Source organism: Anolis carolinensis, unplaced genomic scaffold (assembly GCF_035594765.1).
Source record: "Anolis carolinensis isolate JA03-04 unplaced genomic scaffold, rAnoCar3.1.pri scaffold_11, whole genome shotgun sequence".
NCBI classification, from domain to species: Eukaryota; Metazoa; Chordata; class Lepidosauria; order Squamata; family Dactyloidae; genus Anolis; species Anolis carolinensis.
Window position 1 is genome coordinate 24,335,525 of NW_026943822.1, and position 26,416 is coordinate 24,361,940.

At 43.4% G+C, this 26,416-nt stretch overlaps 2 protein-coding genes across 2 annotated transcripts; one reads left to right on the forward strand and one right to left on the reverse strand.

The window, feature by feature from the left end:
• Positions 1-9,053: 9,053 nt before the first annotated feature.
• gcnt3 (glucosaminyl (N-acetyl) transferase 3, mucin type) lies at positions 9,054-11,872 on the forward strand. The gene has a single exon (XM_003226932.4). It carries the CDS (start codon positions 9,293-9,295, stop codon positions 10,607-10,609), a length of 1,317 nt encoding a protein of 438 aa, XP_003226980.1. The 5' UTR covers positions 9,054-9,292; the 3' UTR covers positions 10,610-11,872.
• Positions 11,873-19,690: 7,818 nt separating this feature from the next.
• gtf2a2 (general transcription factor IIA subunit 2) lies at positions 19,691-26,330 on the reverse strand. Its single transcript, XM_062962960.1, has 5 exons — positions 26,175-26,330; positions 24,154-24,290; positions 23,380-23,484; positions 23,046-23,172; positions 19,691-20,022 (listed from the first exon to the last, which is right to left on the reverse strand). Exons 2-5 carry the CDS (start codon positions 24,223-24,225, stop codon positions 19,997-19,999), a joined length of 330 nt encoding a protein of 109 aa, XP_062819030.1. The 5' UTR covers positions 24,226-24,290; positions 26,175-26,330; the 3' UTR covers positions 19,691-19,996.
• Between the last annotated feature and the right edge of the window lie 86 nt (positions 26,331-26,416).

Here is a 26,416-nt window from a genome sequence, read left to right on the forward strand (position 1 = left end):
AGGGGAAACCCTTACCTTTGCCTTATGTCTCCTTGGCCAAAAGGTGCCTGCTTGGCTGTCCATCCCTGTGGCCGTAAAGCCGAAGGCCAGCAATTGTGAGAGGACAAGGACCAAATTTGGAAGGCTACAAGGTCTTCCTTCCTTCTTTGTTCTGAGAAACCAGTCAATGGGTTCCTGTGTTCAAGCAGAGACTCAAACTCTGCTCTCCCCAGATCTTAGGCCTTAGTAGATAGAGATATGAGAGATAATAATAATAATAATAATAATAATAATAATAATAATAACAACTTTATTTTTATATCCCGCCCCATCTCCCCAAAGGGACTCGGGGCGGCTTACATGGGGCCTAGCCCGATAAGACAATCAATATCAATAGCACGACTATAAAACAATTATACCAGTAAAACATCAATAGCAATAAAACAATCATTAAAATCAGCAAAAAGCATACAAAAAACATACAATATTAAAACAGGAGACTAATTCATAAAATCCAGAACAGAATGTGCCGGTAGAAATGGACAATAGAGTGCAAAATAGCATTGGCAACATCTCAGAAAAGGGGGCTATTATAAAATGGGAAGATGGATCGTGGTGGTTGCTTTCTGTGGTTGGCTGTTACGGGCTCCTGCCGTTCTTGTTGCTCCACCTGGGTTACTGGCAGGCTATTGGCCTGGATTTCCATCTGACATTTGGCCCAGCTGCAGGAAAGTGCGGCTGCATCTCGGCTGGCCTCCATCCCTGCCTTCGTTCAGGCATTTTGGAGACAGCACAGAGACATCACTGTTTGCTTTTCCCGGCGGTTCACCATCCACTTGTGACACCGAGTCCTTGATGGAGTACTTCCTCATTCCTTTCCGCACACTGTTGGAAGTTTTTATGGTGTCGTAAATTAGTTAAATTATCCTCCCCACATAAAGCAGCACCTCCATTTTCTACTCGACAGGTCCAACTGTCTTTCAAGCTGTTTGGGTCAATAGCAAGCTAGGCTATTAAATGGTCGGGAGCTCAATTCAACCCAGGCTTCGATCTCATTACCTCTCAGTCAGTAGTGATTTATTGCAGCTGGCACCACAGCCTGGCCCCCAATATATATAACCCCCCCCCCCTAAGGTTGGGTTGCTGACCTGAAGGTTGTTAGTTCGGATCCGCAAGCCGGGGTGAGCTTCCGTCTGTCAGCTTTAGCTTGCGGGGACATGAGAGAAGCCTCCCAGTAACACATCTGGGCATTCCTTGAGCAATTCTTTCACAGAAGAGACTTGCAGTATGTTCTCAAGTTGCTTCTGACACGATAATTTTTTTAAAACCTGTGGGAATTAGAATCGGGCACTTCCATAATATCGGTCTCCAGTAAAGGGCTGCTGTTACCTTACTAAGTAGGAGAGCCAGCAAAAAAAATTGCAACAACAAGGCCTTTGGACAACAGGACTGATGCACAATGCCAAAGAAATAGATGGGATTGCCTTAAGTCAAGAGGTGGTTTTTAAATCACACATACATGTAATATTAAAACACTTCTAGCGTCACCAGGTGGTGCTGTTTCACAGAAGATGTTTTGCACAACAGTGTCAGGACTGATATATATATATATATATATATATATATATATATATATATATACACACACACACACACACACACACACACACACACACACACATATATATATATATACACACACACACACATACATATAAAATAAAACATGAAAATAATATTTTAATAATATTAATATTATTACCTGACATTTTTGGTGATAGAGTTGATCTCTGGCTTAACCACCCGTAAAAGGGTTAAGTCACTGTAATTAGAGTGTTGTGGTTAATGGAATGGGAGTAGTAGATAGGTTGTAGTTATACTGAGTAAGTCTGATGAAGGTTGCTGAGGGACGGATGGTGGTTTGGAGAGTGTGTTGGAGAATTGTTGTGAGTAGTGAGGCAGAAGAAGCTGTAACGCTTGTGTATTTTGTTTATACTTTCTATATTGCTGCAATAAAGGAGAAAGAAAAGCCTTCCTGCTCATTTGGGAAAGAACAAAAGTCTCTGCGTGTTTTGTTGTTTGAGTCGAAGACTACGACAACTGCGTTTTCAATACCAGGACAAATAAAGTCTCTTTGGCAAGAACAGGATATTTATGACTCCATAGAATTCCTGACAAACGGTTGGTTGGTTTGTTGGGTTTTTTAAACACAAATGTGCAGAACAATTCTCCACAAGTCTTCAGGGCATTCAAAAATAAAATAATGTGGAGGAATATTGGTTTTCTCCCAGAGCAGGTAGATTTATGGTTCTGTCCCCATCACCCCTTGCATGGTTTCCAACAATGCTGGCACAAAAGTTGGAGAGAGGCTCCCTTTCCAAAAGGAAGTGCCGGCACCCATTGTATCCTTGTTGCGTTCCTCCTTGGGTCAGGAGCACCTTCTAAATCAAGACCTTGTTGTGACATGTTAATGTTTTTGCAAGACATGAGACACCCGCTTCCTGAGAATCCAGGAACCGCTGAGCAGACACGGATCTCTCTGCTTTGCTGTAGGATTTGTGACACATCCAGGATGAATGGAAGCACTCGCCTTTTGGAAAGACGACAATGAACAATGGAGAAACCATGCTTAGAAAGCCACCCAAGGCTGGTGGAGCTCCGCTTGGCAACAGGTCTCCGCATTCACAAGCCATTACAGAACGTGGTGAGCTCCCTTCGTGCTTATTCCCTTCGTGCTTGATCTTTAGGTTGGGCTAGGAAAAAAGATATTGAAACCCTAGAGATCTTTGGCTGCCAGTCAGAGCTGAGAATAACCTAAAGATCCTTGATTGTATGCATATATGTACGTAGGTATATATGTGTCGCACCTCAGGCTAGCTTCACCTTGCTATATACACCAAACTGCACAAAGGTTAGAGTCTTTTGAGTTTATTAGAAAATAGAAGATAAAAAAGTTCTTAAAAAGCAAAAGTAAAGTTCCAAAAGTTCATTACAAAATAGAGCCTTAGAGCATAATCCAAGCAATCACAAGGAATAAACAAAGTTCCATTAAAGCATGACAAAGTTCCAGGAACACAGACACATAAGCTGCAAGATAATCCAGGAAAACGAGAGCTTGCTTCTTGGTTGAACAAAAGTTGCTTTGACAAAGGTTTGTCTCCAAACACTCTGTTTTAATACCCTTTGCAAAACATTAAAGCATTTCTCTGGCCTCTAGCCTCCCTTTTGTTTGCAGTTCTCACACTCCTCCGAACCCTGAATTCCAAACGGCCAACTCAATCTAAGGAACCTATTTCGTCAAAGTCAGCCTGCTCATTAGTTTGCTGAGCCTCGTTATCAGACTGAGAACTGTCCTCCTTTTCCAAGTCCATTTGCACCTGGCTAGTTTCAGTATCAGCAACATCATTTCTTGCTGTGGGAAAATGAACTTGCAATCCCTGTTCCTCATCTTCTACAACAGAGACATTTTGAACCTGATTGTGAACCTGAATCCCATCATCCTCATCAGAGTCAATCTGAGGTTCCAGCTGAGTCACAACAGGAGGTGTCTATGGACAACGCCGGCTCTTCGGCTTAGAAATGGAGATGAGCACCAACTCCCAGAGTCAGACATGACCGGACTTAACGTCAGGGGAAACCTTTACCTTTTTTACAATACAGTTCAATGCAGCCAAAGATGTCTTGCTCTGTTTGAGATTATTTTCCTTGCTGTTTCAGTGGCTAAGTCACTATTTTCCTTGGTGGTTCAATGGCTAAGTCATCTCATGATAAAGGAATCACCAAATGATGATCTGACACATTGTGTATATTTTCTCTGTGCCTTTGGGCTGAATCTCTAGATTAGAGGTGGAAAGAGATACTTACCAGTTGTTGTTCAAGGTGCTCTTCCAGCACCTTGAAGACAATGACAATTTGGATAATTCTCCCCTCCTGATGATTTTGACAAACTAGCACTTTGGCCCAGGTTTTTTCTAGATTTTATCCAAGATTTTACCTTTTGTCCTTGAATGTGATTTTCATGACTTGTTTTTATTGTTACTTATCTGTTTTATTGCTTTGTTTTATTGTTGTGGACTGGGCTTGGCCCCATGTAAGCCACCCCGAGTCCCTTTGGGGAGATGGGGCGGGGTATAAAAATAAAATTATTATTATTATTATTATTATTATTATTATTATTATTGACACAACAATGTTGTATGACACAGCAAACAAGATAGTTATGCTGGATTTCATATCACAAAATCACAAGTCGAACACTTCCCAAGTGTCTAGGACTGTGTGATGTATTTTCGGATGATGTGCGCAGATCCCAGCAGGGTGGCCTTTTGCAGCTGGCAGATCGTAATTTTGTCAATGTCTATTGTTTCCAAATGCTGGCTGAGATCTTTTGACACGGCACCCAGTGTGCCCATCACCACCGGGACCACCTGCACTGGTTTCTGCCAGAGTCTTTGAAGTTCAATCTTGAGGTCCTGATAGCGGCTGAGTTTTTCCTGTTGTTTTTTGTCAATGCGACTGTCACCTGGGATGGCGACATCCATGATCCAAACCTTTTTCTTTTCCACAACTGTGATGTCTGGTGTGTTGTGTTCCAGAACTTTGTCAGTCTGGATTCGGAAGTCCCACAGTATTTTTGCGTGCTCGTTTTCCAATACTTTTGCAGGTTTGTGATCCCACCAGTTCTTTGCTTCTGGGAGGTGGTACTTGAGGCATACGTTCCAATGAATCATTTGGGCCACATAGTTGTGCCTCTGTTTGTAGTCTGTCTGTGCAATTTTCTTACAGCAGCTGAGGATCTGATCCATGGTTTTATCGGTTTCCTTGCATAGTCTGCATTTTGGGTCATCAGCTGATTTTTCGATCTTGGCCTTAATTGCCTTTGTCCTGATGTCTTGCTCCTGGGCTGCAAGGATCAGGCCTTCTGTCTCCTCCTTCAGGGTCCCATTTGTGAGCCAGAGCCAGGTCTTCTCCTTATCAGCTTTTCCTTCAATTTTGTCAAGGAACTTCCCATGCAATGTTTTGTTTTGCCAGCTGTCAGCTCTAGTTAGTAGTGTGGCTTTCTTATTAATAATAATAAATTATTATTATTAACAATAAATTATTATTATTATTATTATTATTATTATTATGGAGATGAGCACCAACCCACAGAGTCAGAAACGACTAGACTTCATGTATGTTTGTATGTATGCTGTGTTGGAAAGTGAAGAAACATTGATGCCTATATAGAGAGCAATTAGGGACAGACGGACTCCTATGGTGCAGGTCTGCTGTCTTGTTTTTCTCCTCTGTTTCGTAGATTTTAAGGCGTTTTGCTTCCTTTTGCACAGCGAGGTCACTTTGCCCTTCTTCCCAAAAGCCATTTAGTGCTTTATAGTCCTTTGTTTGAGAAAGGAGCATCATGAGTTGGGAGGACACTGTCCTTGAACAACCATGAACTTAGATATTAAACTATATAGCTTGATACCCTCTATCTCAGGGGTCCCCAAACTAAGGCCCGGGGGCCGGATGCGGCCCATCGAAGCCATTTATCCGGCCCCCACAGCACAAGGGCAGAAGGGGGTTGGGCTAAATAATCCAAGGGGTCTCTTCTTATCTTACTACCATCATCATCATCATTATTATTATTATTATTATTATTATTATTATTATTATTATTATTATTATTATTATTAACATTGAGGCTGGGTGGCCATCTGTCAGGGATGCTTTGCTTGTGCTTTTGGTGTGCAGAGGCAGAAGGGGGTTGGACTAAGGGTCTCTTCCAGCCCTCTTTTTTATTATAAGTATGACACAGCAAACAAGACAGATTTGCTGGATTTTGTATCACAAAATCACAAGTCGAACACTTCCCAAGTGTCTAGGATTGTGTGATGTATTATTATTATTATTATTATTATTATTATTATTATTATTATTATTATTAATATTATTATTAATATTATTATTATTATTTTATGACACAGCAAACAAGATAGATATGCTGGATTTTGTATCACAAAATCACAAGTCGAACACTTCCCAAGTGTCTAGGACTGTGTGATGTATTTTTGGATGATGCGTGCAGATCCCAGTCGGGTGGCCTTTTGCAGATCCCAGTCGGGTGGGCTTTTGCTGTTGGCAGATCGTAATTTTGTCAATGTCGGCTGAGATCTTTTGGCATGGCACATTTATTATTATTATTATTATTATTATTATTATTATTATTATTATTATTAACATTGAGGCTGGGTGGCCATCTGTGAGGGTGCTTTGCTTGTGCTTTTGGTGCACAAAGGCAGAAGGGGATTGGACTCAATGGCCCAAAGGGTCTCTTCCAACCCTCTTTATTATTATTATTATTATTATTATTATTATTATTATTATTATTATTTTATTATGACACAGCAAACAAGATAGATATGCTGAATTATTATTATTGTTATTATTAATTATTATTATTATTATTTTATTATGACACAGCAAACAAGATAGATATGCTGAATTATTATTATTGTTATTATTAATTATTATTATTATTATTATTATTATTGCTCAGTGGCCAACTATAGTCCGGCCCACCAACAATCCGAAGGATCGTGAACTGGCTCCCTGTTTAAAAAGTTTGGGGACCCCTGCTCTATCTTATCTAGTTCTTTGATAGCTTGAAGGGTGCAAAGACCGTCTTTGAGAAAGCATAATCTATGGCTATTAATTGCGTTTCCTTAATAGCCAGCTACGAACTATGAGTGTATTTAGGAACAGAATTCCGCCGCCGAGAAGGGTTTTGTGTGTTTAGCTTTGTGGCAACGGCTCTTCCTCAAGACAAAGTGTGAAACCAACTCCGGGAAAAGGGCCGGAGCGTTTATCAGAACATCACCTTCCCCACCCAATGTGCCAATACTGAATCAGTTCTCCGTGGCGCTTTATGGCGCTAATGGAGAGATTGCCATGCCCGGCTTCTTGTGCAAACGTCACCTGGGCTGAAGCAGGATGCGCTTTCCTCCCTCCACCTGAACAAGGCATGCACAGCGGCAGCATCCCGGTGCGATGATGACAAGGTGAAAAGTGAAACCCTGATGCGATAACAAGGCGAAAAGTGGAAGGAGATTGAGTCATTGGTTCCATATGCCACCTCGTGATGGGCTACCACTGGCATGGGCAAACTTGGGCCCTCCCTCCAGGTGTTTTGGACTTCAACTCCCACAATTCCTAACAGCCGGTAGGCTGTTAGGAATTGTGGGAGTTGAAGTCCAAAACACCTGGAGGGCCCAAGTTTGCCCGTGCCTACCGACCTCGGTATTAAATATTGCTTCTTTTCAGCATTAATCTAATTGCACTTTGTGGTTGCGTCGATGCACACGAAAGTGTTTTATTTTTATTCATGTCCTCAAAGCTGTATTTTCTTCACGCCTCAAAACACTCGGCATTTGATTGTGAAATACTGTTGGAATTAATGCCAAGCACGCGTTTTTAAAAGTTATGAAATTCTGATTCTAATCAGATTTCTATCTCTGGTAACTCATTGGCAGAAATGGCCAAGCCACCCTAAGGCAACCGGTGTTCAATGATTAAAGGATTGGTTTAAGCCTTGCAGATTCAAAGCCTGGCTGCTTCCTTTGTTGGGAGGTATTAGCTGGCCCTGATTGTTTCCTATCCGGAATTCCCCTGGTTGTGTGTGTGTGTGTGTGTGTGTGTGTGTGTGTGTGTGTAGAAGAGATCTACAGTTCTCTCCAGGCTTGCAGTTTCAAAGCCTGGCTGCTTCCTGCCTGGGGGAATCCTTTGTTGGGAGGTATTAGCTGGCCCTGATTGTTTCCTATCTGGAATCCCCGTTTTTTTTTTAGTGTCCTTCTTTATTTACTGTCCTGGATTCTACTGGTATCCAGATTTTGTAACACCTCCCAACAAAGGATCCCCCTGAGGCAGGAAGCAGCCAGGCTCGGAAGCTGCAGAGATATTCAGTGCTAATTGCAGTATTCACACGTGCCTCAAACAGACAAGAGTTCTTTCTTTCTCCCACCCTGGACATTATTCCACAGATATATAAACTCCACTTGCCTAGTTTCCAACAGATCTCACAACCTCTGAGGATGCCTGCCACAGATGTGGGTGAAACATCAGGAGAGAATGCTTCTGGAACATGGCCAGAAAAGCCTGGACAACTCACAGTAGCCTTGGTGGAGATTTCATTTTCCCTAGGCCATTATCTATTCTGATTTGTGGATTTTGTGTGTTGTAAGGAGCCCCCAGTGACACAGCGGGTTAAACCGCTGAGCTGCTGAACTTGCTGTCCAAAAAGTTGCCGGTTCGAATCCGGGGAGCGGAGTGAGCTCCCACTATTAGCCCCAGCTTCTACCAACCTAGCATTTCGAAAACATGCACATGTGAGATCAATAGGTACTGCTTCTGCTGGCCACATGATCTAGGAGGTGTCTATTAAAAATGGAGATGAGCCCCAACCCCCAGAGTCAGATACAACTAGACTTAATGTCAGGGGAACCCTTTACCTTTACCTTAGCCCCTCAAAAAAGGAGCCTTTCTGAGCTCTGTGCCAGACTCATCTCATTACAGGTGAATCTGTACTTCTGACACCTGCACTTACCAGAAATACCAGTTACCTGCCGACAGGTCAGTCGAGGGCTAATGGAAAGTTAGAAAGTTACTCTTGGGGTTTTTTTCCAACCATCTGGCACAGTTTGTTTGCCCCTTTGCTATGGGTGGTTGCAACACCACCTCCCAGGTCTGTCTCTCTGGCCACTCCCTGCCCAGACTGCACCTGTCAATCTCTCAGCGCTCTCAGGTTACACTCGCATGAGGTAGAGATATGAGGAGGAACAGAGCCAGGGACCGCTAGAGAACACCCGCGGCGGCTGGAAGAGACCTAGGACCCTGCTTCTCCAAAGTATGAAGTCTATCAGAGAAGACCTAAGAATCTGCTTCTCCAAGGTACAAAGTCTGTAAGAGAAGACCTAAGAATCTGCTTCTCCAAGGGAATAAGAATATAAGAAGAGGCTGAAGAATCTGCTTCTCCCAGGTACAAAGTCTGTAAGAATCTGCTTCTCCAAGGGACTAAGAATATAAGGAGAGACCTAAGAATCTGCTTCTCCAAGGGACTGAGACTATAAGAAGAGGCTGAAGAATCTGCTTCTCCAACGGAATAAGAATATAAAAAGAGACCTAAGAATCTGCTTCTCCAAGAGACTAAGAATATAAGAGAAGACCTAAGAATCTGCTTCTCCAAGGGACTAAGACTATAAGAAGAGGCTGAAGAACCTGCTTCTCCAAGGTGCTACATCCATCAGAAGAGACCTCTCCAAGCTCCTCCATCCGTAAGATGTTTTTCTCCGAAAGGAGGCTCTCTGGCCAGGTCTCGCGCTTGCTGGTGGTGGGCGGCCTGATGCTCTGTGCCGTCGGGGTGCTGAAATACTCCAGCTCGGAGTGCGAATTCAAAGACCTGGGCCAGGACAGCACTGACAAGAGGAGCCAGTACTGCAAGGACCAACTCTATGAGTCTATCCGCCTGCCCCGCCAGGGAAACGTCAGCTGTTCTCAGCTCGTCCGTGGAGACCCCGATGCCATCCGTGATGCTCTGCTGAGCCGGCTGCAACGGAACGCCAACGTGGTCCACTTGGAGGAAGCCCACTACCTCAACATGACCAAGGACTGTGAGCTTTTCCGATCCAGCAGGAAATATATGGAGTTCCCGCTGAGCAAAGAGGAGGAAGAGTTCCCCATCGCGTACTCCATCGTGCTCCACGACAAGGTGGAGATGTTTGAGCGGCTGTTGAGGGCCATCTACGCCCCGCAGAACGTCTACTGCGTCCATGTAGACGCCAAGTCTCCGCAACCTTTGCAAGAAGCGGTTCGGAGGATCGTGTCCTGCTTTGGGAACGTCTTCCTGGCCTCCAAGCAGGAGCGGGTGGTGTATGCCTCCTGGAACAGGGTCCAAGCCGACCTGAACTGCATGGAGGACCTTCTCCGAAGCCCGGTCAAGTGGCGCTACCTCCTCAACACCTGCGGGACCGACCTGCCCATCAAGACCAACGCGGAGATCGTCCAATCCCTGAAGGTGCTGAACGGGAGGAACAACATGGAGGCGGAGAAGCCCTCGGAGTACAAAGCGGGCCGCTGGAAGTATCACCACGAAGTGACCGACTCCGTGGTCCGGACCCAGACGGAGAAGAGCCCTCCTCCGCAAAGTTCTCCCATGTTCACAGGGAACGCCTACGTGGTGCTCAGCCGGGGCTTCGTCCAGCATCTCTTCCAAGACCCGATGGTGAAGCGGTTCATCGAGTGGTCCAAAGACACCTACAGTCCCGACGAGCACATCTGGGCCACGCTGCATCGCATGCCGGGGGTGCCAGGCGGGGTCCCCTTCAACAGCAAGTTTGACCTGACGGACATGAACGCCATCGCGAGGCTGGTGAAGTGGTCCTACACCGAGGGGGACGTCACCAAGGGGGCCCCGTACCCGCCTTGCACGGGGGTCCACAGGCGGGCCGTATGTACCTATGGGGCGGGTGATCTCCACTGGATGCTCAACCAGCACCATCTCTTTGCCAACAAATTTGACTCCCAAGTTGACAATTCCGTCATTGAATGCTTGGAAGAATACCTGCGTTACAAATCCATACATGGAAGAACACTCTGATCGAATCCTAGAACCACCGGGGCCATCCAATCCAACCCTGTTCCGTCATGGAGGAATATCCAGTCTAAGCCTTCCCGACAGTCTCTGCTTCAAAACCTCCAGAGAAGAAGACTCTGATGGACTCTAAGGTGGCATCTTCCACTGCTGGAAAATCTCTTATGATCAGGATGTTGTTCTTCATGTTTTTCTGATGTTTGAATCCATGGCTCCATTGTATCTCAGTCTTCTTCCTCAATGGGACCTCCTTTCAAGGTCTCCTCTCAACCTTCTCTTCTCCAAGCTGAAGCTTCCTAGCACTCTTCAGGGGGACTCATAGCATCCAAACCTTTGACCATTTTTAGTGACTCTTCTCTGGACACCTTCAAACCTTTCCATCTCCTTCTTGAATTGCTTCGGCCAGAACTGGACACAGGGTTCTTCAAGATGAGGACGTCTGACCAAAGCAGAAGAGATTGGGAGGATGACTTCCCTCGATCGAGACTCCGATGGATGCAGCTTGGAACCACGTTGCATCACGCTCCTAGCTCATGTTCAGCTTGTGGTCTGCTAAGACTCCTAAGATCCCGTTTGAGCCCATATCTGTGTATTTCATTGCCTAAGAGTAGTACCATACATCTCTCCCGGTTGAAATTCCTTATGCAGTTTCTTATATTGCACCCGTTCCAAACTCTTTGAATTTTGGAAACACTGAAAAAGGCAACGATCTGTGAATTATGATCAGAAACACCTACCTGAGGATGTTGCAAGAGGTGCACAATGGACACATACTGTGCCCGGGGCAAAGCGCATGGGTGGAGGAAAGTGACTAAGGATTAAGTTCAACTTAGTTTCATTCAAACTGATGCTGAAGGCTAGGTCTCTTAGTCACTCTCCCGGCTGACGCTGGTTTCTTGCCCGCAGAGAAAATGTACATTGAAGTCACAGATGGTTGGCTTTTCAAATGTGTCTGTTTGTTTTATATAGCAAATGAAGGTATGTATGGAAAGAACTCAGCATTTTGTTGGTTGCTACGGTCTGTTTGCTTTCATACAATTCATTTTTCTGTAGGAGAAATGAGGATGCATTGTATGGCTTGGGTGTAGATTGTATTTATTACTAGCTTGGGTTGAGTTATTTGAAAAAGTCAGTGTTTTAATTGTACAAAATGCATAAGGTTGTGGGAGAACTACAACTCACTTTATTCCAAGTTAACCCCCAGAAATTTCATCAGTACTTTACGTTTGTGATGTTGGGCAAGTTTGTTCTGGCTGCATCATGGGTGGGGTTGAGTGTGCTCTCTGGCTCTAGGGTGAACTACAACTCCCACTATGTGAGTGAGTCCCCTCAAACCCCTCCAGTAGGTTGAGTCAGTCATATGGATTCTATGTGCCAAGTTTGGTCCAGGTCCATCATCGGTGGAGGTCACAGTTTCCCTGGTTATGGGTGAACTACAACTCCCAAAAAGGAAGGCCAGTTCCCTTCAAACTTCTCCAATAACCAAATTTTGGCATATCAAGGATGTGTGCCAAATTGAGTCCAGATACATTTGTGTTTAGGTTCTGGCAGTAGGTGAACTACAACTCCCACAAATCAAGATGAATTTTCCCCAAAGTCCTGCGGTATGTTTTGCCAGTCATGGGGGTTCTGTGTGCCAGGTTTGGTGCAATTTCATCGTTAGCGGAGTTCAGGGTGCTCACTGATTGCAGGTGAACTACAAATCCCAGTACCTAAAACTCCAATTGTCCGGGCCAATTCTCACCAGAACCCACCAGTATTCTAATTTGGGCATATATATTAGGTATGCATGCCAAGTTTGGTCCAGATTCATCATTGTTTGGGTTCGTAGTGTGTTCTGGATGTAGGTGAACTACAACTCCCATAAATCCCTCCAAAGACCTCCAGTATTTTTTTTTCCTTGTCATGGGGATTCAGTGTGCCAAGTTAGTTCCAGGTCCATCGTTGGTGGAGTTCAGAGTGCTTTTAGATTGCAGGAGAACTATACATCCCAGTCCCTAAAACTCCTATAAATCATGGTGGTGAAAATATCATAAGTCAACATTGCTTCTCTTCCTCTTGTGAGCCCAACAAGCTTTGGGATGTACAGTAGAGTCTCACTTATCCAAGCTAAACGGGCTGGCAGAAGCTTGGATAAGCAAATATCTTGGATAATAAGGAGGGATTAAGGAAAAGCCTATTAAACATCAAATTAGGTTATGATTTTACAAATTAAGAGCCAAAACATCATGTGACACAACAAATTTGACAGAAAAAGTAGTTCAATATGCAGTAATGTTGTGTTTTAATTACTGTATTTATGAATTTAGCACCAAAATATTATAATATATTGAAAACATTGACTACAAAAATGGCTTGGATTATCCAGAGGCTTGGATAAGCGAGGCTTGGATAAGTGAGACTCTACTGTAATATTACCCCGCTCTCTTCATCACTTAAGTGGCAAAAAAGTTTCAAAAATTTTTTTATACTGCCAATTTCCTTGTGATCAACCAACCTGTTTCTTATTTATAGACTTTGTAAATATGTGTAGATGTGTACATAAGCTCTTATTGGGAACATCTCGGAATAAAACAAACAACAACACCTTGCTTTTGATTACTGGAGTTCACTGTCGTCATCCATGCAGGTGGGTCATAAACGGCCGTCCAGGTGCGTCACACCTTCCAGGAAGGCCTTTCCCATATCATAAACCCACGTGGCATCAAATGGGGGCAAAAGACAAAAAAGTGGGGAATGAGAACGAGAGAGAGAGAGAGAGAGAGATATGGACAGAACACTAAAGAATTGCTGATGCATCAGTCAGATAACCTTCTATTTCCTGGAGTATATTCACACCTCACTATCATTGCATTATTTAATTATAGCACACTTTAATTGCAACGGTCCCGTCCTATGGAATCCTGCAATTTGCATTTAGAAATCTTGAAATAATGTTATGTGAATTGCTGACAAAACTATGTGAGGACAATAGAAATAACAGAAAAACAGGAAGCAGCCAGGCTTTGAAGCTGCAAGGCTATTCAATGTTAATCAAGGTGGCCAATTGCAACCTTCACACTTGCCTCCAACATACAAGTAGAATGGTAAAATAATACGAGGCATTTAATGCATTATTATTATTATTATTACTGACACAACGACATTGTATGACACAGAAAACAAGACAGATATGCTGGATTTCGTATCACAAAATCACAAGTCGAACACTTCCCAAGTGTCTAGGACTGTGTGATGTATTATTATTATTATTATTATTATTATTATTGTTATGACACAGCAAACAAGATAGATATGCTGGATTTCGTATCACAAAATCACAAGTCGAACACTTCCCAAGTGTCTAGGACTGTGTGATGTATTTTATTATTATTATTATTATTATTATTATTATTATTATTATTATTATTATTATTATATTGTATGACACAGCAAACAAGGTAGATATGCTGGATTTCGTATCACAAAATCACAAGTCGAACACTTCCCAAGTGTTTGGGACTGTGTGATGTATTATTATTATTATTATTATTATTATTATTATTATTATTATTATTATTATTATTATATTGTATGACACAGCAAACAAGATAGATATGCTGGATTTCATATCACAAAATCACAAGTCGAACACTTCCCAAGTGTCTAGGACTGTGTGATGTATCTTTGGATTATTATTATTATTATTTTATTATTATTATTATTGTGTTTATTTATACCCCGCTTTATCTCTCCCGAAGGAGACTCAAGGCAGTTTACAAAAAAAATTGGGACCATGCCACCTTGATTCCCAATAATGGATTCATGCCTCTGAAATGTATCTCTATCAAGAACAACACCCAGAAAACAGGGGAATTCCAGACAAGAAACAATCAGGGCCAGCTAACACCTCCCAGCAAAGGATTCCCCCCAGGGAGGAAGCAACCAGGCTTTGAAGCAGCAAGGCTACTAAATGCTAATCAAGGTGGTTAATGGCAACATTCACACTTGCTTCCAACAGACAAGAATTTATGCCACAGTGGACATCATTCCACAGGTATGTATATGTGTGTGTGTGTGTGTGTATGTATGTGTGTGTGTGTGTATGTATGTGTGTGTGTGTGTGTGTGTGTGTGTGTGTGTGTGTGTGTGTGTGTATATATATATATATATATATATATATATATATATATATATATATATATAAAAACACCCACTTGCCTCGTTTCCAGACCTCACAACCTCTGAGGATGCCTGGCATAGATATAGGGTGAAACGTCAGGAGAGAATGCTTCTGGAACATGGCCAGACAGCTGGAAAAACTCACAGCAATCCAGTGATTCTAGCCTTTGACAACATGATATTTTAAGAAGCCAGCAAACAAATCCGGGAGGTCCTTGTGCTTCTTACGCGCCGTCTTGTCGGCAAACATGTCTCCAGACCACAAAAATCCTACCGCGTAGAATAGAGACTTAGCAAATATGAAAACTAACCACGAGTGTTTCAACAAAGCTCCAAGCATTTGTAAAGAACCAGGTTTTTGGGTTTTGAACATGTTTAGGTTCAATGAGATGGGCATGCATCCTCCCTCTCTTGTTCCCGTGCCTTCCGTCCATTTGTCAAGAAAAACTGGCTTAAAAACTACTCAACCAACAAATCGGAGAGCCAACCTACTCGCCCTTTAATTGCATTTAACAATGCGCATTTTCTGCCTTGTTTTGAAAGCCATGTCCACCCTTTCTTTTGACATGAACATGCTTTCTGACGTGACACGAAGAGGCAACTCCCTGCTTAGAAGGGGTGAGAAAGGAGGATCCATCTACGGCATGATTCATACCACGATTCGAGGTATCAAAGCAATCCATCATCAATCTTGAATAGCACTGAGTAGCTATGAAGTTTGCATTGTCAATCAGTGAGGGTATCTGCATAGAGTTAGTCTGTCTCTTGTTACCTGGAGGCATCCTCTGTGGAATAATGTCTAGGGTGGAAGTAAGAACCCTTGTCTGTTTGAAGCAAGTGTGAACGTTGCAACGAGCAATCTTGAATAGCATTGAGTAGCTATGAAGTTTGCAAAGTCAAGTGTGAACATTGCAATCAGCGAGTTTGAATAGCATTGAGTAGCTATGAAGTTTGCATTGTTAATCAGTGAGGGTATCTGCATAGAAGTAGTCTGGCCTTTGTTGCCTGGAGGCACCCTCTGTGGAATTATGTCCAGGGTGGGAGAAAGAATCCTTGTCTGTTTGAAGCAAGTGTGAACGTTGCAACGAGCAATCTTGAATAGCATTGAGTAGCTATGAAGTTTGCAAAGTCAATCACTGAGGGTATCTGCATATAGTCTGTCTTTTGTTGCCTGGAGGCACCCTCTGTGGAATAATGTCCAGGGTGAGAGAAAGAACTCCTATCTGTTTGAAGCAAGTATGAACATTGCAATGAGCAATCTTGCATAGCATTGAGTAGCCATGAAGTTTGCCGTCAAGCAATGAGGGTATTGGCATAGAGGTAGCCTGGCCTTTGTTGCCTGGAGGCATCCTCAGTTTGGAAGGTGTTAACTAGACCACTTCAGAAGGATATTCAAGATGGGAACCCAACCAGGAAAGTAATCCAAGAAATATGTAGAGCAGGCATGGGCCAACTTGGGCCCTCCCTCCAGGTGTTTTGGACTTCAACTCCCACAATTCCCAACAGCCTACCGGCTGTTGGGAATTGTGGGAGTTGAAGTCCAAAACACCTGGAGGGAGGGCCCAAGTTGGCCCATGCCTGACGTAAACCAATGTAGTTTGCGCCTCAATGTGGCAAAATAAGAAACCGGCTCTTCCAGAAATCTCCAGGAACAATATCCTTTTTTCTCAAATCACCCCTGGGAATACGTAAAAACAGACACAAGGAAAAGGAAACGGGGAAATTTTCCAGGGCGAATTTCAAGGCAAGACTTCCCTGTCGCAAGACTTTCCATCCGCCTCGGTTGCGACATCGGCGCCCAAGTGAGTCAAAGAGGAAGGAAGAAAGTTGGAAACACGGTGCCCAAATAATCGTTTAATCTCCAGAGTCAATGTTTGCCGTAGATGATACTGTTTGCAAGGCGCAGAAAGGCCGGGAAGAGTTCCCTGTGAACTGGAATTCCTGTGGCTGGTTATCAAAGGAGGAAACGGGAGAGAACAAGATTGCCGCACGCCGTCAAAAGGTAAACTCACACAAAGGCCAAGCTCGGAGCCAACTCAGCGGAGCCACATTGGCGCTCATCTCCATTTCTACCTGAGATTCCACCTCAACATGAGGAAGAACTTCCTGACCGTATGAGCTGTTCAACAGTGGAACTCCCTGCCTCAAAGTCTAGTGACAGCTCCTTCCTTGGAGGCTTTTAAACAGTGGCTGGATGGCCATCTGTCAGGGATACTTTAATTGTGCTTTTCCTGCATGGCAGGGGGTAGGACCAGATGGCCCATGGGGTCTCTTCCAACTTTCTATGATTCTATATGGCAGGGGTCCCCAAAATAAGGCCTATGGTCTTTGGGGGGCCCTTTCCTTACCAATGGTCCTATGAGAACATCTAGATTTCCTTCCTTTCCTTATTTATGGACTTCTGATGTCCTGATGAGATCATCTAGATGGTCTTTGATGGTCCCTTCCCTTACCTATGATCTTATGAGACCATCTAGATGGTTTTTGAGGGTCCCTTTCCTTATCTATGGTCTTCTGATGTCCTGATGAGATCATCTAGATGGTCTTTGAGGGTCCCTTTCCTTATCTATGGTTTTATGAGATCATCTAGATGGTCTTTGAAGGTCTCTTTGCATAGCTACAGCCTTATGAGACCATCTAGATGGCTTTTGGAGGTCACTTTCCTTACCTATGGTCCTATGAGACCGTCTAGATGTCCTTCGAGGGTCCCTTTCCTTATTTATGGTCTTCTGACAGCCTGATGAGATCATCTAGATGGCCTTTTGAGGGTCCCTTTCCTTACCTATGGTCTTATGAGACTATCTAGATAGTCTTTGGAGGTCTCTTGGCTTAGCTATGGTCTTATGAGATCGTCTAGATCAGGGGTTCCCAAACTAAGGCCCTCCAAGGTCATTGACCTGGCCTCTGTCCTAATCTTTAGACTTAGGGTTGACCTAAATCTACCTGGTCTTTGTACGTCTCTTTACTTACTTATGAGATCGTCTAGATGGTCTTTGAAGGTCTCTTTGCTTAGCTATGGCCTTTTGAGACCATCTAGATGGCTTTTGGAGGTCTCTTTGCTTGCCTATGGTCTTAGGAGATCGTCTAGATCAGGGGTCCCAAACTAAGGCCCTCCAAGGTCATTGACCTGGCCTCTGTCCTAAACTTTAAACTTGGGGTTGACCTAAGTGTGAAATGACTTGAAGGCACACAACAACTATCTTAATTTTGGACTATTTCATCATAGTCCGGCCCCACAACAGTCTAGGGACTGTGAATCGGCCCTCCACTTAAAAAGTTTGAGGACCCCTGCTATATGGTGATGGTGTCGGACTGCTCAGATTGAATGCTGTGTTGAAGAATAAATCCCCTACACCTTTTGTGGGAGCCCAAAAAGGACAATTTCCACCCCCACTGCTTAACCTCTGCTTTGAAATTCTCCAAAAGGAAAGCCCAGCATCTTTCCGAGAGCCTTGATCACGTCACAAGAGCAGGGCCTCCTAACGCTAGTTGAACGTGGCAGTAGCACAAAGCAGCTTTCTCTTGAGAGTCCCTCCTGCAAAGGACTGGGAGAGGCACATTGCTTTCGGGGGTGTGGATGGGCAGAGATGACCCTTTGAGCACCGCATTCTCTTTTATGGGTCACCCATTCATAGGCTCTTACAGGGTGCGGCAGAAAGAGAACACGAGACGAGTGGCTGAGGCTCCTTGAGGCACGAAATGGGACCGAGATGGCCATCTCAATATATAAACACACCGGAATGTGGTTCGCTCACTTCTGCCACTTCCTGCAGAAATGAGATCCAAGCGTCTCACCCTGGCCCCGTTGGGGTCAGATTCAGGAATGTCAGAACACCAGCTTTGCGTTTTCTGGATGTTTTGGAGACGGCAGACTTGGTTTCAAATTCCCTTCCAGATCTCTGACTGTCATGTGTGCATATGGAGACACATTCACTGCACTCTCTTGAGAAGGAACAGCATTCTGTGAGAACGGAGAACACATCTTCCAGGAAGCTGCTTGCTATGCCCAGTTTTAGTAAGTCTTTGTATTGGAAACAATAAGGGTGGCCTTGTGCTTTGTGTTTGGTTCAGAACTCCAATGGGCAGGCTTGGGCATGTCCCACTCTCTCAGCTTCAGAGGCACCACCCCTAAAGAAATCTTAGAATCCTAGGAAGAGACCTCGTGGGTCATCCAGTCCAACCCCAGCCTTCTCTTATGCAGGCTAAACATGCCCAGTTCTTTAAGCCGCTCCTCACAGGGTTTATTCTCCAGATCTATATATATAAAAGAGTGATGGTATCACGGCGACCCACAAAACAACAAAACTACAGGCCCCCCAACCTCGAAATTTGACAACACAACCCATCATCCACGCCTCTAGGTTGATATAACAAAAAGAAAAGAAAAATAAAGTCCTAATTAGAGAGAGAGGAATAATTGCTTTTATCCAATTGCTGCCAGTTAGAAGGCTAAGCTCCTCCAACTTGGTCTCCTAGCAACCCAATAAAAAATAATAAAAAACACTAAAAATTAATACAATAAAATACTATAATAACAGAAAATAACTAAAAATAATACAAGAAAATAATAAAATATAATAAATAAAAATATAACTTACAGCTAGTCCTTAATAATTTGAGTTGCCCTCCTCTGGACACATTCCAGCTTGTCAACATCTCCTTTACATTGCAGTGCCCAGAATAGGACACAGTGTGATGACAGGTAAAGTGGTCTGAGCAAGGCAGAATAGAAGGGGAGCATGATTTCCCCGGATCTAGACACTAGACTCCTATCTATGCAGGTTAAAATCCCGTTGGATTTTTTAGCTGCAGCATAGAAAGATGTGACTTGCCAAGTAAGTGAGTCAGAGTCAAGAGTCAGCGCACACAACATACAACATACTCTCCCCTCCGTCCCCAGTTGCTTAATCAATTAATGCCCATTCAAAAGTTTTAAATAAGGTTTATTGACGTTGCCTGGATGGACCCCCAGAGCAACGGAGCTTGTTCCGTCCTTATGTCCCACTCCCACCCCATCCCACATTCTCTCTTTCTTTCCCTCCTTGAAAGGAAGCAAGATCCTTTGCCCCTAGAAAGAGGGCTCAAGAGGCCTTCTTGCCAAGGCAGTCCCACAAGGCGTTCCGGCGTGGATCCCTCATGCTTTGCTTACTTAAAAACAGTGATCGTCACAGTCTCTGGCAGCGCTGTTTTCCAGAAGGGCAACAAGGCTGGCGCGGAGGCTCGGCTCCCCCATCACTCGGCAGCGTTGGAACCGGTATCTACCAAACAGGGAGGACAAGGCATTAGGAGGCACCGCTGGGGAGTTAGAAAACTTGCCCTTTTTGCATATCCTGGTCACATCTCCTGGTCATGATAGTGCATTTCTGTGTTTGTTTACAGTTGCAGCTTCAGATCTTCCTGGTCTTACTTTCCCTCCGTGTGCACACATTTATGCTAGATTGCCCTGTCCGTCTGCATCCGTTATTCCAACATCGCGTTTTATGAATGGAAACTATTTACACATGAACGACTTTCCTGGGCAAAGTTCGCCCAAGGATTGTTCAGGACTAAGAAACAGGAGGTTGTGGGGAAAGCCTGGCTTCTCAAAGGTTTCCGGGTGCGCTATCTGATGGGCAGCCGATTCAGGAAAGCTTGAAAACAGAACGGGCTACTTAATGCAACCAGTTACGCATTTGCCACAAGATGTGACTTCGATATCTTATCTTCAATGGCTGACAAGAAGGTTCAAGGAAACCTATGGAGGGGGAGGAGGCCCATCTGGGGCTACAGTGGCCTAGAAGAACCTCCATGTCCCAAAGCAGTGCATCTGTGAATATCAAGAGAGGATTGAAAAGGGACCAGCACTTCCCGTGCCTTTGTTTTCCTTCTGAACCAGTTAGAAATATCTGGCCACTCATTCTAAGAAATGACTGTTAGGTCTAAGGATATTTTTAGTAAAAGTAAAGGTTTCTCCTGATGTTAAGTCCAGTCATGTCTGACTCTGGGGGTTGGTGCTCATCTCCATTCCTAAGCCGAAGAGCCGGCGTTGTCCGTAGACACCTCCAAGGTCATGTGGCCAGCATGACTGCATGGAATGCCATTACCTTTCCGCCAGAGCAGTACCTATTGATCTACTCACATTTGCATGTTTTCGAACTGCTAGGTTGGCAGAAGGTGGAGCTAACAGCGGGCGCTCACTCCGCTCCACGGGTTTGAACCTGGGACCTTTCGGTCTGCAAGTTCAGCAGCTCAGCGCTTTAACACACTGCACCACCAGAGGCTCCAAGGATATTTTTAGGGCATTGCAAATATCATTTCAGACAACAGCACTGAAAGCTCAGGAAGACTGTCAAATAGAAGCTTGTTTTTTTTTTTTGGGACCACAGCTCCCACAATCCCCCATAGTCCTTCTTGAAAGAAACTGAAATGAATGAACTCATATTTACACAGGGCAGGGAATCATGTCAAACTTCCAGATACCATTGGACTGCGAATCCAAGCTGCCTGGAAGCTGCAGCCCTAAAAAAGAGAGAACTTTACACTTTTCCCCCATCTGGTAAAGCACCATGTACAGCAGGGATGCGGGGAATCGCATGGATGTAGCATATCTTGGTCTGAGTCAGGCCTTCAACCAAGTCCCCCCATGACCATCTTGCAAGCACACGGTCCAGACTCTCCATCAGTGGCTTCTGATAGTGGAGGCTTTTAAACAGAGGCTGGATGGCCATCTGCTTGGGGTTACTTTGTGCTTTTTCTGCATGGCAGAATGGGGTTGGACTAGGTGGTCTATGCGATATCTTCCAACTCTATGAGTCTAAGGTCATAATTTTGTGGTTTTGGCAGTTTCATAGAGTGCTGGCTGTGTGAGAGCTCCTTACTTCATTGTAGAGTGGAGTTAAAGGGTCAAAATCATCCTGTGAGCCACATTTTGCCCATCACTGGACTAGAATACCTATACGTTGCCATGACTCCAAGCCTTTTGGGACTTGCATGTCTCACGGTTTTGGATTCTGTCCGGAGAAGACAGGATGGCAAGGCTTCAGAGCCAACGCCAGGGCAATTGGCTAAACCTGCCACTATAATGCTCCCCTTGTGTTCCTTAGGCAAACATTGCCCAAGATCCCACACAAGCCAGAGCCAGCACTGTGCCAACTGAGCTGTATTTACTTTGCAACTTTTATCCCTCTGCCAAGATGTGGGCTTTCAAAGGGAGAGAGGCTAGAAAGAATAAGCAGGCAGAGGCAAGGAATTGGTCAGTTTTAGCTAGGCAGAAGGGTAGGAGGAGGACGGAGAAACAAATCCCACTCCTGCAGGGAAAAGACAGTGAGATGCAAGCCATACACACGTAGAACAGGGAAGAGAAAAGGGGCAAAACTCCTGCAAAGAAAGGGAACTGGAAGCCTTCCTGGAAATCCAGGACCAAGCCATGTTGTGGGGTGAGAAAGACATACAGTAGAGTCTCACTTATCCAACATAAAAGGGCCAGCAGAACGTTGGATAAGCAAAAATGTTGGATAATAAGGAGGGATTAAGGAAAAGCCTATTAAATTACGTTATGGCTTTACAAATTAAGCACCAAAAACATCATGTTTTACAACAAATCGGCAGAAAAAGCAGTTCAATACATGGTAGCGTTATGTAGTAATTACTGTATTTATAAATTTAGCACCAAAAAATCTCAATATATTGAAAACATTGACTAAAAAAAATTGGATACTAACAAATTGACTACAAATAAAGATAGAATTGCATAAAATGAACTTATAGTGGCAACACTGTTAGAAATTATATCCATAAAAAGTTCAATCCTTGCTGCCTAGAGAAACAGCTGTGGATCGGGGTGGGAGGCAAAATGTGTTGGATAATCCAGAATGTTGGATAAGCGAATGTTGGATAAGTGAGACTCTACTGTACCAATATTCTACACTGGCTACTTCATTAAAAAAATAACAACAGGAAGCTTTCCAAAGGCCAAGGGAAATAACAGTCCCGCTATAGTCAATGCCACACAGAACATTGGATAAGTGAATGTTGGATAAGTAAGACTCTACTGTACCAATATTCTACATTGGCTACTTCATTAAAAAAAATAACAACAGGAAGCTTTCCAAAAGTCAAGGGAAATAACAGTCCCGCTATAGTCAATGCCACACAATCTTGGAGCTGCTTCAGAGAAGGGCCAGAACGATGATAAAAGGTACAGAGAATGAGATGTGTCCAAAGCCTGCCCCAAACCAAAGCCACCATGCTGGCCAACAGCAACTGCATCCTTTTTGCTCACACACCAAAGTCTGCCACTTACTTTTCCCATCGCAGGCCACGATTTTCACCTTGTCCACTTTCACCAGCTCGGTGACCTCTCGAAATTCGACATCGTTTAATACGAAGGTCCAGACGTTGTCACAAAACCGGTATGTATTGAGAGAGCCCTTTGGGTAAGAGGGAGAGAGAGGATGCCTCAGCAAATAGGAACAGGAATTCCTTCCTCTCTGGAAATGTGTCCTTAACGTGTTTGCCCCCAAAGCATCTCCCGGCCAGCCTACAGTTCGGACAGTGCCACCCTGTGGTAGCCAAAGGATAAAACAGCAGCAAATCAATAGGAGAAATGAACCAGAGAACAAATTCGCCTTCCTTACCCTGAAATTGACCCTGTTTCTGACCCGCTGTGCCAATGCAGAATTGATAGCTTTGTCGAACTGAAGGAGGACTTGGAGGGCAAGCTGGGGGGTGATCTGCTGGGACTGAAAGTAAAAGGGAAGAAAGGGGAGGTAAATGGGGATAAGTCACATTCAGCTCTGAGAATGAGTTGCACTTAAGAAAAAAGACTAAAGAAATCACAATGTCTTCTTTAAATGACATTTTCAGGTGTATATTTATTATTTATTTATTTCAGTCATTTCTATCCTGCCCTTCTCACCCGAAGGGACTCAGGGCGGCTTACAAAACTGGCAGAATTCGATGCCAATACACAACAATACAAAAGAATAAAAACATAAGCAGTTAAATACAGATTTAAAACAATACAAAATACTTGAGCCATTCATCCACAAAAACCTTGCACATAAACCTTAGTCCACACGAGTCAAAGCCAACAAAACTTATTCTTTGAACGCTTGCTCACATAGCCAGGTCTTCACTTTCTTTCTAAAGCTCAAAAGGGATGGAGCCTGCCGGATGTCACTAGGGAGGGAGTTCCACAGCCGAGGAGCCACCACTGAGAAGGCCCTGTCTCTCGTCTACTTGCAATCTACTGCTACAAGGGACACAACCCTGATGTTAGTCTGACTCAGAAAAGGGACATTTCACCTTGGAGACTAATGGCGTTAGTGCAGGTGTGGGCAAACTTTGGCCCTCCAGGTTATTTTGGACTTCAGCTCCCACAATTCCTAACAGCCGGTAATGTCTCTTACCTGTATGAGCTCATCCAGGCTTTCCTGAAGGCTGTTCCCAAGAGTGGTGTTTCTATACAGCTGGTAAGCCATGGCTCGGAAGAGAAACAAATCCGTTGACAATCATCCAAAAAACTGCCTGAATTCACACTGAAGACCTAGGAAACCAAATGTAAGAGTTGACCAACTAGGTAATCGGGGGAGAAGAATGTCACGACGTGTTTTATTCTCCTAGCCAAACATTACAACAGATATGCTACAAATACATGAAAGAATATATAATGCAGACAGTTTAAAGATGCCACAACCCATCTGAACTTGGAAACTAAGCAGAGTCAGTCCCGTGTGTGTACATATGTTGTTGTCTATTTGTTCAGTTGTTTCTGACTCTTCATGATCTCATGGACCATTATTTATTTATTTATTTGCTATATATATGTCACCCTTCTTATCCCAAAGGGGATTCAGAGCGGCTTACAAATTAAATTTACATACAATATTATATTATTAGCATAGCACAATACTGGAATCAAATTACTATGTTGTACTATATCAATATATTGTAATATTATTAGTAATATTACATGTAATCTATTAATATATAATCAATATTATTATATTGTATTATTAGTATTATATTGTATTACAATATAATATTATCAATATTATATGTATATACATTATATTATTATATATTATTGTAAATTATATTGTGTGTGTGTGTATATATATATATACATGTCACAAGCCTCGTGTGTGTGTGTGTGTACATCTACATATCTATATATATATGTGTATGTGTGTCTTGCATGCTTCGTGTGTGCAGGTATCTCTCTCCCTCTCTCTCTCTCTATATATATATACAGTAGAGTCTCACTTATCCAACATTCACTTATCCAATGTTCTGGATTATCCAATGCAGTCAGCCTTTTAGTAGTCAATGTTATTGTAGTCAATCTTTTCAATACATTGGTGCTAAATTTGTAAATACAGTAATTACTACATATCATTACTGTGTATTGAACTGCTTTTTCTGTCAAATTTGTTGTAAAACATGATGTTTTTGGTACTTAATTTGTAAAATCATAATGTAATTTGATGTTTAATAGGCTTTTCCTTAATCCCTCCTTATTATCCAACATATTCGCTTATCCAACGTTCTGCTGGCCCGTTTATGTTGGATAAGTGAGACTCTACTGCATATATATATAATATATACAAACACACATATCTCTATCTATCTATATACATATATTGTGTGTGTGTGTGTTGCAAGCCCCCTGTGTGTGTAAGTATATATTTACAGTAGAGTCTCACTTATCCAAGGTTCTGGATTATCCAAGGCATTTTTGAAGTCAATGTCTTCAATACAGTAGAGTCTCACTTATCCAGCACTCGCTTATCCAACGTTCTGGATTATCCAACGCATTTTTGTAGTCAATGTTTTCAATACATTGTGGTATTTTGGTGCTAAATTCGTAAATACAGTAATTACTATGTAGCATTACTGCCTATTGAACTACTTTTTCTAGCAAATTTGTTGTTAAACATTATGTTTTGGTGCTTAATTAGTAAAATCATAACCCAATTTGATGTCTAATAGGCTTCTCCTTAATCTCTCCTTATTATCCAACATATTCACTTATCCAACGTTCTGCCGGCCCGTTTATGTTGGATAAGTGAGACTCTACTGTATATCGTGATATTTTGGTGCTAAATTTGTAAATACAGTAATTACAACATAACATTACTGCGTATTGAACTACTTTTTCTGTCAAATTTGTTGTATAACATGAATTTGTAAAACCATAACCTAATTTGATGCTTAATAGGCTTTTCCTTGATCCCTCCTTATTATCCAACATATTCGCCTATCCAAGGTTCTGCCGGCCCGTTTATGTTGGATAAGTGAGACTCTACTGTATATCTCTATCTATTTGGGTCAACTTGGGCCTTCCCTCCCGGTGTTTTGGACTCCAACTCCCAGAGTTCCTCACAGCCAGTCCTATCAGCTGCCAGGCCTGCCTCTTTCCCGCCTTTACCTGAAGCGAGAGGCAGCTCTTCTTCCCCGCCTCCAAACCGGTTCAAAAGCGCGACAACGAGGGCAGCCCACAGACCAGAATGCCGCTTCCCTTTCTGCTCCTCTTCCCCTCAGGACGAACAAACCGGAAGCGGAAGCCGGAGGGGTGCGCGACGATAGAGACAACGGTAGCGCCGACTTCCAATCCGTGTGCGCATGCGCCAAGTGGGGAACAGCAACAGTAGAGAGACCCAAGCGGGCCGC